This window comes from Ceratotherium simum, chromosome 26, assembly GCF_057802395.1.
Source record: "Ceratotherium simum simum isolate JZ-2026a chromosome 26, ASM5780239v1, whole genome shotgun sequence".
In the NCBI taxonomy this organism is placed as follows: Eukaryota; Metazoa; Chordata; class Mammalia; order Perissodactyla; family Rhinocerotidae; genus Ceratotherium; species Ceratotherium simum.
In genome coordinates, this window is record NC_141925.1 from 24156748 (window position 1) to 24170368 (window position 13621).

Here is a 13621-nt window from a genome sequence, read left to right on the forward strand (position 1 = left end):
GCAGCCTGAGATGTCACTCATGAGGGAAGCTAAGGTGTCCCCAGCCCTGGGGAAGGGGGGCAGGGAGAGACTTCACTCTCTGCTACTGACCCCAATTGCCTGACTTCCTCAGTCGCACCGGACTTCCTATTCCAAACTCATCCGCCTTTCTTCCCTTAAGCCCGCTCCTCCTCTCAGGCCTTCGACTTTCACTTTCCTCGCACTCCTCTTCCTGTCTTGTCCACCCTGAACCAGGTTCTACTGCTACAGTCCCTTCTTCCTCGCCTAGTTTGTTGAAAAGGCAGCAGAGATCCACCAACCTTCAGGGGATTGAAGAGGGGAGAACATCCTTTGGGGGCCAGAGGAAGTGGCTCTAGAGGGACAAGGGGAAGTTGGGAGGGGAGAGGGTCAAAGGGACAGGGCAGAAGATGGTAACCCTACTCTAGGGAGGGGTTGCTGCAGCCATCAACAAGGGATTTAGTGTCCAAGCCCTGGTGAGCAAAGCCAGGACTGTCTGTCTCTCCCCTAAACTCCCCCCACCCCCATCGCTCTAACTCAGCCTCTGGGAAGATAGCCTTCAGGAGCCCCCCATCCCTGACAGGGAATCCTCCCCACCAAGAAAATGGGATACCCAGGCAGCTGGGTAACCCAAGAAGCTACAGAATGTACCGATGGCAGAGGGGGAGGGAGAAATGTTTCAGGATGGGGGTGGGGGTCACCTCATCCCACACTGCGCTTTCTTTAACCCAAGGGGTTTATACAGCAGACCCCAGACAGTGTGTGGTTCGCACTCCACCCTGGTCCTGAGGAATCTGTCCTCAAGGGGAGCGAGGATCAGAGCTGTGCGCTCAGGTGCTGGGCCATGAGGGAGGGGGCATCAAGGAAAGAGGCCTGGGCAAGCTGGGTGCGGCAGAGGCTCCAGACCAGAGGAACGGGGAGCGGGCAGATGCAGGGGTCAGGTCTAGGGGAAATGATGACAGAACAGAGCTGGGGGAGCAGAGACGGGGCTGCCGGGGTCAGAGAGAAGTCTGAGCAGTGGGGAAAGGGGACAGCAGAGAGCAGGCATGCAGTAGCCAGCGGGGCGGGGGCCCAGGGCTGGGTGCAAAGCCACAAGTTGTTGCTGAACGGCTGGCCTGGGTGTCAGCTTCCTCAGAGAAGCAGCTGTCTGAGCCCCCCGCCCCCACCCCTGCTCCGGGATGCGGGCATCTTTTGGTTACTACCAGGGCAGCTGCCGGAGGAGCAGACAGAGGGTAGCCTGGGGTGAGGGCAGAGAGAAGAGAGAGGTTCAATGAGCGTAACGCTGAAAGGTCAGTAAGGGGAAGAAGGAGCCTCCTGGCCCTGGCCGCAAGTCCTTCCTCCCTCTAGGCCTCAGTTTCCTGAGATGAACAATGAGGAGCATGGACCACTGAATGGGATCTCAAGGCTGCTTCCCTCTCCGGTGCTCAAGTTCCTAAGCAGACAATGGCATAAGAGACAGCAGGTCACAGGGAAGGGGAGCCCCACTTTTGGGCAGTGAGTAGGCCCGCAGGGGCGGATGGAACTCAAGGATTTAGCCCCCCATACGCATCCCTTCCTCTGCCTGGACTTGGGGAAGGGGCAGCCACCAGGGTGAGTTGAGGACACGGTGCTCTTTCCCACCCCCTTTTTGTGGTTCCAACAAACCCTTCCCCTGAAGCAAAATCCTGCTGTGATCTAGGGGGCGGGGGGTGCTCAGACAACGGGGTATGAGTGTCGGGGGTCACACTGACAGGCACCTCCACCTGGCCCAGCACGCACCTTCTTAGGCCAGAGTCAAGCTCAGCACCTGCCAAGCTTTTTGGCGCTGGCTGGCTTCTCCCCACCACCACCTGGAGGAGTGACAGGCACTGTCTTAAAGGAGCAGGAATGCCCAAACATGGAGAAGGGGGAGAAGACTGGGGACATCGCGGCTTCACGGGAGTTGAGAGCAAGAAGCCGAGGAAAGGAGGCAGGATTTACAGGATGTTGCTGCCAACAGTGCCCTTTAAGGTTATTCATTTCTACCTCCCCCAACTTCCCAGAGAGGGAAACTGAAGCCAGAGAGAGAAAGCCACCAGCCAAGAGCTGCAAAAGGATCAGCATCAGGGAGGGTGGGGGCGTGAACTGGGATGGAGGAAGGCTGTGCATGAGCACTCTCCTGGACTCTCCCCCTGGGGGTCTCCAAGCCCAGAGCTGGAAGGCATTCTTCCTCTCCTGAGGGCTGCCGCTGAGAACGAGAGAGGCCTAGTTGTGAAGAACACGGAGATAGAGCCTGGCCAGTCTCTGACCAGTTCCAAACTTCAGTTTAACCATTCATAAAGAAAGGCTTAGAGGGAAGTAGTCTCTTAGGCTCCTTCAGCCAAGACATCCAAATCGTAGGGGGTGGGGGGGATCCTTGTACCCCTCCCCCACCCATCTTCAGAAGGCAAGTCCCTGAAGGCTAGCAGGGTTGGGGGGGGTGGGTAGGGAGCCTCGAAGCACCAGTTGCTGCTAGATTAGGAGAGGATCAGGTCCTGCTTACCCTGGGGCGCCACAGCCTTCACTCGCCATCTCACTTTGAGAACACAGCACCCAGATCTCCAAACCATCCCCTTTTTGCAAGGCCAATTCTGTTCCCAGTCTCCTGAGGCCAAAGTTTGGGGGAGCCCCAGGGATTAGACAAAACTGGGAGAGCCAGCAGGCTTTCCCCGGCTAGCCCCCAGCCTGGGTGGCCTATGAGCCCAGCTGTCTCCTGTCCATCTCCCAACAGGACGCAAGGCCCAGAATAGCAAGGTCATAAGCATGGGTAGGGCCTCCTGGAGGTGGGGGCAGAGGCTGAGGGGCATGAGTGTGGGCTTCACGCTGCCTGGGAGGGAAAGTGAGAGGCTGAATGGTAAGGGGCAGAGCTGGATGGAGGTGGGGAGGGGAGACAGCCAAGCAAAATAGGTGGGAGTCTTCAGAACCTGGCCCCTCCTTGTTGGCACCCGCCAACCCCAGAGCTGGGAAGCCCAGCGGTGCCCTCCGTTGGAGGAGGGCACAGCCACACTTCGGCTCAGAGAGCAGAGCCTGGGTTTAAGGCGGGTGGTTCAGGAGGAGGGGAGGATGTTTTGAACTCAAATGCCCACAGGGCCAGACATGTCATGTGAGTGAAGTGGGCAGGTGGGAATGGAGCAGATGTGGAAGGTGGACCCTGCAATGCTGGACCTTCTGATTTTCACGAGAAGCCAATAATCTGAACTTTTATGTGAAACTCCAAGGGAAACATTATCCAGGCCAAGCAAATCATGTCAGCAGCTCCAACCTAGATGAAACTTCCCACTTTACAGATGAGGATACTGAGGCCTAGAGTGGCTACACTTTGCCCAGGCCACATGGCAAATGAGAGGCAAAGCCAGGACTGGAAGACAGTGCTTTTTGTCATTCATCCTCCAGCTTCCCAGCCTGGCTCTGAGAAGGAGGGCAGTCAGCCTGCCCTTGGGCCCCTCTGCAGCCAGACTCTGTGGCTGCCACATTAAATCTCTCCTAACACAGCCACCATTACCCTGGCCCCACCCCCATGATCTGTCTCTGCCTGCTTTCCCCCTAGGGTAGGAAGCCTTAACTGAAGAATTCAAAGCAGGAAAGTCCCTTGGAGAGTGTCGATCCTGCTGCTGTTCACTGTCCTGTCCCATTAAGAGAACTTGGCTGGAAACCCTGAGAAGGACTGTTTGGCTCTGCACTTACCGCTGAACACACAGGACAGCCCACAGAGGAGCGATGGGCCGAATGCACAGGACTGGAGAGCGCCAGGGACCCACCCTGACCCAGCCCTCTAGCCTCTCCGTGCTGGAGTTCACAACACTGAGTGGGCTGCCTTCCTGAGCAGCCTGTCCCTGCCCCCACTGCAAACACTGGCCACAGCCATCACGATGGAACTGAGATAAACCCTTTTATTTATTTATGCTTCTCCATTTTGTTTAAAACAACAACAACAACCACCTTAATATAACTGACAGCCCTTCCCCATCACCCTTCCTTGGGTTGGGGGGTGGTTAGTGGGGAAATGGCCCCCAGGGGTGGGGCTGACCATAAGAGCCCCTTGGGGAGGTAATGGAGCCCAAATCCCCTGCCCAGGGGATGGGGCACCTGTAGTGTATGAACTGGGGAGTTAACAGGGCTCTTGAACCTCTTCTTGTACCAACATACATGCCCTTGGCTGTCAAGGGTCAGGAAGCATGTGGGGAGGGGAATCTTACCGCTCCTCTATGTCCCTGCCCAGCCCCAGTCTCAGGAACTGAGGGCTGGGGAGCAAGGAGAGTGGAGAAAAAGCGGGGTATGTGTCTCACACGAAGGAGTACTGGTTATTAATGGCTCTGGGATGGCCCCCTTCTTCTCCATCGCCCCCTAGTGGTAACTGCTGGAGCTGCACCATCGGGGTTGCCCCAGGGTCCCCACCAGATCCAGCGCCTCCCTGGGCCTCCGTGCCTGGTGCTACGGCCTCTTCCAATTCAACCACGGGGACCAGCTCAACCACGGGGACCAGCTCTTCCTGGACCCCTCCACTGCCCGCTTTCTCTTTCTCTTGCCTCTCTTTGGCTGCTGCGGCTGTTGCTGCCGCCACTTCTGGCGCCCCCGACGCCTCTTCTGCCCCAGGATGTGGGGGATCTGTCCATGAAGGGGGTTCAGGGGGCTGGGGTGGGTCACGGGAGGTGTTCGGTTCTGGATAGGAATGGCAAGAAGACAGACTGATGTGGAGGGAGGCAAGCTCTTGCAGCGGCCTGCCCTTCACTCATCCCCCCAGGAGCCATGTGCTATCTCCCCCACATCCCCTCTCCTGAGCAACCCCCCATCCATGGAAGATGGATCATGGGCGGTGGTGAGAGGAGGACCACACTTACACACAGTCACTCGCTCCGAAGGGCATGAGGGTGGAGGAGGCATCGGGGTAGCATCGATCTCCCTCGCACACCCCTGCATGGCTCCCGGCCTGCTCCCGGCCTGGGGGGGAGGGGCAATGTGGGGACAGATGGGACGTTGGGGTGGGGAAAAGGGAGAGAGCAGACAGGGACATCAGACATCAAGGGAGGGGGGAAGGGGATCAGACCAAGCATCCCCAAGAAGGGCAGGCCCAAGGCAAGGTTGTGAGGAGGGGCAAAGACAAGGCTGGGGAAGATGGATCTAGGAGACAGACGAATGATGGAACAGAGTCCGATGGAATGGGAATGCACCAACCCGACACTCAACTTCCTCCCTGGCTCCAGCAAAGAGCCCTCTGCCTTCCTACAGCCTCTCACTGTACTTCTCTCCCTTCGAAACCCCAACACACAGGAACCTTCTCTAGCCCGCTCTCCCTGACCAAGCCTCTCCTCCGCACAGCCCCCCGCCCCGTCTTTCTGGCACACACACCTCCTCACTTCTTGGGTGCACGGGCACCTCCTCCCCAGCAGACCTGCTCTGCTCACCCTGCTGTCGCTGGGAGGACACAACATAGCTGACAAGGACAACGTCACTGGAGCCTCCAGACTCCAGAGGGATGGGGTGCACCCGGAAATGCTCGAGCATATCGAAAATGGACTGGAACCACAGGTGCTGGACCCGGCACTGACCCTCCTCATTCAGCGACAAACGCAGGTGCTGAGGGCAGGATGAGCAAGGTGAAGGGGGAGCCCGAGCCCCTGCCAATCACAGAAGCCTTCTCCCCCGGACAGCAACGTCCCCCCTCTCCACCCACAAGCTCGCTGCAGAGAACAGAGCCTTCTCCTCAGTCACTCACCTTGGCCTTGCCCTGGAAGTTGAAAGTGAGGACGTACTCGCCCCGCCTTGTCTCACTCTGACGTACCAGGAAAACACCATGGGAGCCGGCGCCTCCGGCCAGCACCAGCTGGGCGGCCTTGAGTCGAGAGAGCATCCCATGGAACCAAGGATACCCTGAGAGGGGCTGGTCCCCCTCACGTCCCTCTGACTCCCCCTGGAACAGGAATGACCCTTCAGGAAGGAGAGAGGGAGGGAAACCGGGGTGTCAGGGAAGCCTCCCCCATCCTGGGAGAAGAAAAGACCTGCTTTCCCCTCACGTGTCACATCCCTCCCCCTGGGTCAGATCCCTCAGGATCCCAAGACAAGAGTTTCAGGAAGGTGGGCAACCGTGCCTGGAGGCAGACATACACTCACACCTCTGATACCTGTGGCTGTTTCCGGAGTATCCAGGGGCGGGTAGGGGGCCGACAGGGGATGAACTGTCCCTGCTGGGGGTCCCTCTTCAATGGGCATGCGGGGGGGCAACTCTGGGGGAAGCAGTTCCATTGAGTCAAAATGGGAGGCAGCAATGGAGGCAGAGCCGGGGGAGATGGATGCTGAGGGGCGGTCTGAGAGGCCCCCATATGCGCCTGGAAAAAAACGGAGGAGGGCAAAGTTGAGAATTTGAGAAGCTACTCTTCGGCAGGACTGGTCTGCCTGGGCCTACTTCCCCACCAGCCAGTCTACCATGTGTGCACTGGCAGACTCAGCTGGCTGAAATGCTGGATCCTTCTTTAGGTAGTGACTCCTGATGGTTTTTACCAATGGTTTCTAACTGACGCTTCATGCACCGCTGAGACACCGCAGAGTTATTACAATGAGGTCCCAGAATCCAAGTGTGCCTCTATCTGTTCTGAATCAACAGCTGAAATTACAGCTGTTGTTGCAGAGGTGGGGGTTAGAATCACTCAAATATTTTCACATTAGAAAGGGGTTCTTTCTTGGCCTACAGGTCAAAGCCCCCAACTCTCAGAGGCATCAAATATCCTCCTTCGATTAATCCCTGCAACCTAACCAACTTGACCTTCACGTTCACCTGTACTCACGTATCCTCCGCTTTAGCTCAATTATCCCATCCAATTTTTCCAAATCTCCTGGGCTCACCCCATCTCTGGTCTCTGCTCTCACCATTTGCTTCCTCCAAGCCGTGTTCCTTTCTCTCACCTCCTCCGTGTAGTATTCCCTGTCTGTTCCACCTTCCCCGATTCTCTTCCTCCTCTGAGCTCCCAGGGTGCTTCCTGCTTGTGCTGCTCAGAGGACACTAAGCACAGGCTCTCCATGGTAGGCCTGCTTTTTATAGGGAGTGATGTCTTGTCAACTCAGCTGACTGTGAGCCCATGGAGGGCAGGGAGCTCATCTCAGGCATCTCTGGGTTCCCCCATCCTGCTCCAGAGCCTGGCACAGGGTCCAGTATGTACAAGGGCATTCCTGAATGCCTGCTGAGTGGCAGGCCTGTGCCTGTAGGAATGCTGTACATGGGTAGTGCTCAGAAGATAGGTATATGTGGAGTGCAGAGAGCAGGGGCTCAGGGATCAGGCTGGCATAGCCCCTGTCTTTGTCAGTGACTCTCAGGTGACCTCAGAAAAGCCATTGCCCCTCCTTTGTCTTAGTTGCCTAAGAAACAAGAGGATTGGAACCCATGACTTACAAAGTCCATTCTACCTCTAAGATTCTGTAATTCATTTGTTTATTCACTGAATGCAGCCTCTGTGCTAGGCACCGTGAAACTGAAACTCAGAACGGAGGATGAGGAGCAAAGGGCGTAGTGGAGTCTAGAAAGGTGAGCTGGGGCCAGGTAGACACGTCTCTGTGTGTTTACATGGGTGGGTAAGGTATGCGTGTGTTTAGTCAGGCCAAGAAGTACAGAGACTCAAAGGAAAATTTGGTACCATTGACATATGCACAGAGACGCAGAGTAAGAGCAAAACAAAGATGGGTACAAAGTGTTCTGGAAGCTTGGAGAAGAGAACCATTACCTCCAGCCAGAGTGGTGGCCTGCACTAGGCTTATGGAAGAGGTGACAAGGCTGGGCACAGAAGGCTGGAAAGCAGTTTGCTTGGGGCTTGTGTGGGGTGGTGATGGTGATGGTTCTAAATGGCAAACTGTGGCCTGGCATGTTCAGGGACAAAAGACAAACATTCAATGGGTGGGGGTGGGCAGCTGAGGAGCAGGGATGAGGTGCCTGGGGCGTCTGGAGAGAGGGCCTGAGCCTGACAGCAGGGGGTCTGGCGTGGCAGGTTCTGAGGCTCACAGCTCTCTAAGTCTCCACGCTTACCCTGTGACAGGCGGTCGTTGCTCTCACTGGGTCCCAGCGGCAGATCCTGGCTGGGCAGACTCTCTGAGTGATTCAGGCAGGGCAGCTCCAAGCTGTCTGTGTTCTCCCGTGTAAGGAATGAGGTCCCAGGGGCCAGAGGGAGGGTCATGGGGCGGGGACTGGTAGCAGGGCAGGGTCTGCAGAGACAGGGAAAATGGTGCTGGGAGGAAAGTGAGAGGCACGAGGCTGCTCCCTGTCCCCAGCCCCTGGCCCCCTCAGTGACAGAAGTCAGGCTGCTCACCCTGGGCTCAGGCATTCCTGGATGTCAGCCACCCAGGCCTTCACATGCAGAGCATCAGCCGTCTCCAGGATATACTCCGAGGGGCCTTCCACCTACGGGGACAAGAGGAGGCCCACAGGCCACTTCCAGGTCCTGAGGCCTTAATCCACCCCTAATGAGAATAACAGCAGCCTCCCTCTCTCCCCTCCTCCCAGAAAAGCTGCAGCCCCAGGGACACGCTTTCAAAGCACCGACATACCCACACCTTCCACTGATGCCCCTTGCTTAAATGTGCAAAGAGCTTTCTGCCCAACACAAGCGCTCCAAGGGGGAGGGGGAGCTCAGGGCCCCTACCTTAACCACAAACGTGTTCTCCCGGTCAGGCATCTCCAGGGCGGTGGTTGTCCGCACGTCCGTGATAGTAGAGCAGGGAATGCTGAGTCGAGGCCGAGATGCCTAGGTTGGGAGAGAGAACGAGATCCAGATTTTTGATGTGCAGAGACCATCTTTCCCTTCCCTCCAGAGATTCATCTTTCCTTCTACATCCTAAGGGAGTTAGACAAAAGGTAATGGCACTACTTTTTCAGTCCTGCCCACAGCTACTAACCCAGCGTCAGGAAACACCAAAGTAAGCAAAGCTATGTATGTGGGCTGAGTTAGCACTCTGGCTGCACAATCACTGGCTCCCAGTCACCCACCCTCCTCTGGGCCTCACCTTGGGTGGTACAAAGAACTCCAGACGACTTCCTCCTCCTCCTTCTCCTTCACTTCGAAGCAGTAAGCGACACTTCTGCCACTGAGGTTGCCCTCCTCCCCCTGAGGTAGGCCCAGCTGCCCCTCCTCCCCGGCCCACTCCAGCTGGGTCAGGGGCTGCATCTTCAGCCCCCATGAAACTCAGCAGCTCTTCCCTCTGCACCATCCCTGCTCCATCCTTCAAGGTTCCCCCACCCCGACTCAGTCTCAGCCTCTCAAAACGGTGAGTCCATCTGTCCCCGGGGGATGTTCCATCACTAACCAGTCCCCTGCCAATGGTCCCAGCCCCGCCAGAGGAGTTGGAGTTGCTGTTTCCACCTAGGACTGGGGGGCCTGATGAGGTCTCTAGGGGCCCAGCTGGGGAGGGAGGGTCAACGGTCCCCCGCCACTGCAGGATGCCACGGACTGAACCGCGGACAGAGCGACCCACTGAGCGGAGGGAGAAGCGTTTCTTTAGCTTCGGCTTCGAGGAGGTCGTAGAAGAGGAAGAGACTGAGGAAGGGAGGGGGCCGGCCAGGTCCTCAGATGATCGAGAAGGGCCCAGCACAGCCAGGGGCCCGCCCACCCTGCAGCTCTCAAGGGACAGGTCATGTGGCGGGATCTCCACACCAGGACTCAGAGGAGCCAGGATGGGTGGCGAGAGGGAGCCGGAGGCCCGGGCCACCTCAGCTTCAAAGTGCTGCAGGAAGAGCTCAGCAAAACGGCGGGAGAAGGCAGCCTCAGCCCCAGGCCCTGCATATTGAGGGTGGGAGGCTAGGTAGAGGCGAAAACGGCGGGCAAAATCCAGGGCAGCAGCCCGGGCGTGGGACTCGCAGAACTCCCGCCAACTTGGGGGAGGGGGTGGTGGCAAGGGCGGAGGAGAGGGGGAGGCCCCATCCTCCGGGGAAGGGGCACCATTCATGATGGTCCCCAAGAGGTGGAGAGGGGGAGCCTGTGGGGAGGGGCAGCAAAGAGGGAAGCGGCCAGAAGACACGGGGTGAGCGGCAGCAGCTGCAGAAGGAAGAGAGGCACATACACCGAGTCACTGCTGAGGTGGGACTGGGGGCAGAGCCCCACCCCACGCCAGACTCCCTACTCTGGTCTAGACTCCTCAGAGAGCCATGGGGAAGAACATCAAACTGCCTCCCTTCCCTTTCCCAGATCCTTGCACCCCACAAGCTCCAGTCAACCAGCTCCCCAGTGTCCAGCCTGCACCTATCCTGCTGCCTTCCCAAGCCACCTTCCCTGGTTTTGGTTCCAGGAGCAACAACGACTGTGGAGCACCTTCCTCTAAAAAGGAATCTTTTTCCCATCACCTCCCTTCTCTAAAACAGATCCTTCAACATTACATGCTTCCCATGTTCTGTTCTTACCTTTCCCTGTGAGAGATTTTAATAAACCTCTACAATAGATGAGAAAATCGAAGCTCAGAAAAGTCTCAGAACTCCATATCTACCGTTCTTCCCACTGCATAGTCCTTGTTCCCAGCAACTGGCTGGACCAGCCTCAGTCACAGCCCTTCACCGCCCCAGCTCTAAGGGGAGATAGGCCTGCAGAGCTTAGAGACCCTGTCTCACCCATCCTGGGGTCCAGCTCTGAGGAGGGACATTGCTCATAAGGAGGATGGATGGATGATGGATTGAAACAGCAATTGTCTTGAAAGCTGACCCCAGGGCCCAGCACCCAAGCACTGTGTGAAGGAAGCTTGGAAAGGCCACAGCCCACTTCTTTGGTGCCCCTTTAATCTGGGGCCCAAAGGCAGCAGCACCAGGTGAAGAATGACAGTCGGTTGGGTCAGGGCAAGTCTTTGCTGGCCACAAAGTAAATAAAACATAACTGGGAGCTGGGGCCCTAGGATTTTTCACCTCCCTCTTCTCTCACTGGGGAGTGTGCCCTAAAGGCTGGTTAGCCTGATGGTTAAGGCCATGGGTTCTGGAGTCAGACTTGGGATGAAATCCCAGCTCTGCCACCTATTAGCTGTGTGATCTTGAACAAATTATATGTCCTCTCTGAGCTTCAGTTTTTGTATCTATAAAACAGAGCTAACGATCCCTACCCCCTAGAATTGTTGGGAGAATTAAATGGAACATGTCAGTGCTTGACAGAAAGTAAGCACACAATAAATGACTGCCATTATTACTATCTTTGTGGGTTCCAATTTTCTAAAAGAAAAATCGGAGAAAGGAAGAGCCTTGCCAAGATCTTACAACTAGCAAGTGACAGAGCCAGGCATGGAATTGACAACCCACGACTCTTTTGTTAGTGTTCCTCCCCCATGTTATATGGGAAGACGAGTGGCACCACGACTGGGGCAAGGGCAGCTCAGGAAAGTCTCCTCAAATCTCAGACTCCTACCCAGTCACTGATCCCTCCCGGCCCTCCTTGGCCTAGGCCCTACACACTCAGATGGCTCCAACCATAAGGACAATTCCAAACCAAGGAGAAGAAGCCAGGAGACGCAAGAGTCATGGAGCACAGGGGAACGGAGCCAAGAGGGGCAGACACAGCAGAGAGACCAATCTCCAGGCAGAGGCCACCTCAGCTCACACAGGCCCACCCAACCCTCTGCACCACAGGCAGACCCAGCCCCCTTCAGGCCCGCTGACCCTGCGGCTCCTGAGCTGGTGACTCAGTTTCTCTTCTGCCAAGCAGGACTCAGACACATTTCCCGGTGCACCTGCCTCTTGGCTCAGTTCTGACACTTCCCGAAGGGCGGGTGGTGGAGGGTGCAGGCTCCGCTCCTGGCTCGGACCCCCCGGGCCCGGCGGTCAATCCACTCCGACCCTACTCTCCTCCCTGGACACGCTCTACCCGCCCCTTCCCCGGGGCCGCAGCCTCCTCGGGACCAGCCCTGTCTGCTGCACTCTCCGGGCCGGGCGTCCCTCCTGCCTCCAGCCCCCCGCGCCCGCCCCCACCCAGGCTCCTCTCAGGCGCCGGGGCCAGGTCGCGGAGAGGGAAGAGGGACTTGAAGAGGGGGGTTCCGGTTCCGGTCCCACCTGCATCTCGGTCCCCGCGGTTAGCTCCGGCGGCGGCGGCAGCTCCCGCTCCCTGCCCCCCCCCCCAACTCCGCGACTATCTCCCGGCCTGGTTCTGCGCAGGCGCCGGGACCCCTTTTCCCGTCACCGAAGGAAGAGACCATAGAGAAGAGCGGCGACAGGGAAGGACACCTTCACACTCACTTCCGCCATCCTCCCACTCCGGGCAACGCTTCAAGAGCTAGGAGGGTGTGGGTCTCGGAGGGGTCAGTGACCGCCCCAGTTGCACCTAAAAGGGACCACAGGAGCAGCCGAAGGAAGGGGTTGGATCCCGCCAGAGTCCAACAGGAGGAACTCGGGACAAAGGAGAGAAGTCAACCTTGGAGAAGCCTCCTTAGGGGATAGAGTCCCGAGGCCCTGTTGAAGGCTAGAGAAGCCACCGGTCCTGGAAACCAGCGAGATGAGAAGGCTCTTTGAAGGGCCCGCTGCAGCCTAGAGCGCCCGGCCCTGCCGCTGATGGATTCGCGGACACCGCCCCCAAAAAGCTGGGCGAGGGAAGACGCCGGTGACCTTGGTGAGGCCCCGCGAGGAGGCGGGGCCTGAACTTAGGACCTTGGCTTCTCTGAGGAAAGGGACTGGAGGGTCTAGGAGGTTCCGTCTTGGAGACGGGAACTAAAGATGGGGGCAGAAATAATCAGATCAGTTTTGGACGTGCTTGTGATACGTCACGAGGCAGGTGGACATACAGTCGGGAGCTCAGGAGAGACGTCAAGGCCAGATTCAGAAACTGAGAATCATTAAGGTATAGAAGGCACCTGAAATCATGAGCACGATGAGATTCTCTATCAATCAGGTCTCATTGACCCAGCTCCAACTGGCCTAAGCAATAAGGAAATCTATTGGTTCAAGCAGTTGAAAAATCCAGAATGGATCAAGCTTCTTCAGGAGTAGCTGAATAAAAAGGCCAAAAGATATCAGGAACCTGTGGCTCACCGTCTCTAGGCTCTGCTTTCCCCATGCATTTGGCTTCACTCTCAGGCAGGCTCTCCTCTTTTAGTGGCAAAATGGCTTTCCATAACTCCAAACTTAAGTCCTAATAGCTTAGGAACTCTAGTAGAAGGAGCATGTCTCTTTTCTGAGATTTGCAATAAAATTTCCAGAACTGACTTTAGCTGATTGGCTTGCATCAAGTGCTCGTCCTGAAACACAAAGGCAAGTAACGGAAGAAAGGGTCGAGATGGGTAAATGCCCTGACTCACACAAAAATATTTGTTCAAGGCTGAGGCTGCCCGATGGAGTTGGAAAAATTAACTGTGGAAGGGCAAGTTCTGGCCTAGCCAGCCTTAGTCTCCCTGCTCTACCCCTACTCTAACCAAACTAACATGAGCTCACAGATGGCCTTTGTTAAAGTCTTCATCACCATCTTTGTCCATCCATCTTCCCAGTTCAGAGGAAGATGTCAATGGAAAGGACTCTAGTTCTGTGGTCACCTCCCTCCTTCCTGATACACTTACAACACCCTTTCTCTGTAGTTGCCCATTGTTGAGACACAGTTGAGGAACACAGAAAGGCAAGGGGCTGGTGATGATGAGTTAGGTTTGGAAATGTGTCTGAGCTGTCCAATAAAACTTTCTGCAATGACTGAAATGTTCT

At 56.7% G+C, this 13621-nt stretch overlaps 1 protein-coding gene across 8 annotated transcripts; it reads right to left on the bottom strand.

The window, feature by feature from the left end:
- Nucleotides 1-3870: 3870 nt before the first annotated feature.
- On the bottom strand, nucleotides 3871-12419 carry SH2B1 (SH2B adaptor protein 1). 8 transcript variants are annotated; one of them, XM_087417209.1, is made up of 9 exons: nucleotides 12173-12419; nucleotides 8977-10004; nucleotides 8616-8717; nucleotides 8283-8374; nucleotides 8003-8178; nucleotides 6114-6317; nucleotides 5708-5919; nucleotides 5397-5568; nucleotides 3871-4653 (listed from the first exon to the last, which is right to left on the bottom strand). In XM_087417209.1, exons 2-9 carry the CDS (start codon nucleotides 9913-9915, stop codon nucleotides 4277-4279), a joined length of 2274 nt encoding a protein of 757 aa, XP_087273335.1. In that variant the 5' UTR covers nucleotides 9916-10004; nucleotides 12173-12419; the 3' UTR covers nucleotides 3871-4276. The 8 variants fall into 8 exon arrangements, with proteins under 8 accessions (XP_087273335.1, XP_087273333.1, XP_087273334.1 ...); XM_087417207.1 differs by lacking the exon at nucleotides 12173-12419 and adding an exon at nucleotides 11990-12146; XM_087417208.1 differs by lacking the exon at nucleotides 12173-12419 and adding an exon at nucleotides 11600-11983.
- Nucleotides 12420-13621: the final 1202 nt, after the last annotated feature.

What these genes read in the sequence shown, in the direction of transcription:
- SH2B1 (XM_087417209.1), bottom strand. Translation starts at nt 9,915, where the DNA reads ATGAATGGTGCCCCTTCCCCGGAGGATGGGGCCTCCCCCTCTCCTCCG. An exon ending in CAGGAATGCCTGAGCCCAGG is followed by an intron (nt 8,179 to 8,282) that starts GTGAGCAGCCTG and finishes CTGTCTCTGCAG; the next exon opens with ACCCTGCCCTGCTACCAGTC. An exon ending in ACTTCCAGGGCAAGGCCAAG is followed by an intron (nt 5,569 to 5,707) that starts GTGAGTGACTGA and finishes TCCTGCCCTCAG; the next exon opens with CACCTGCGTTTGTCGCTGAA.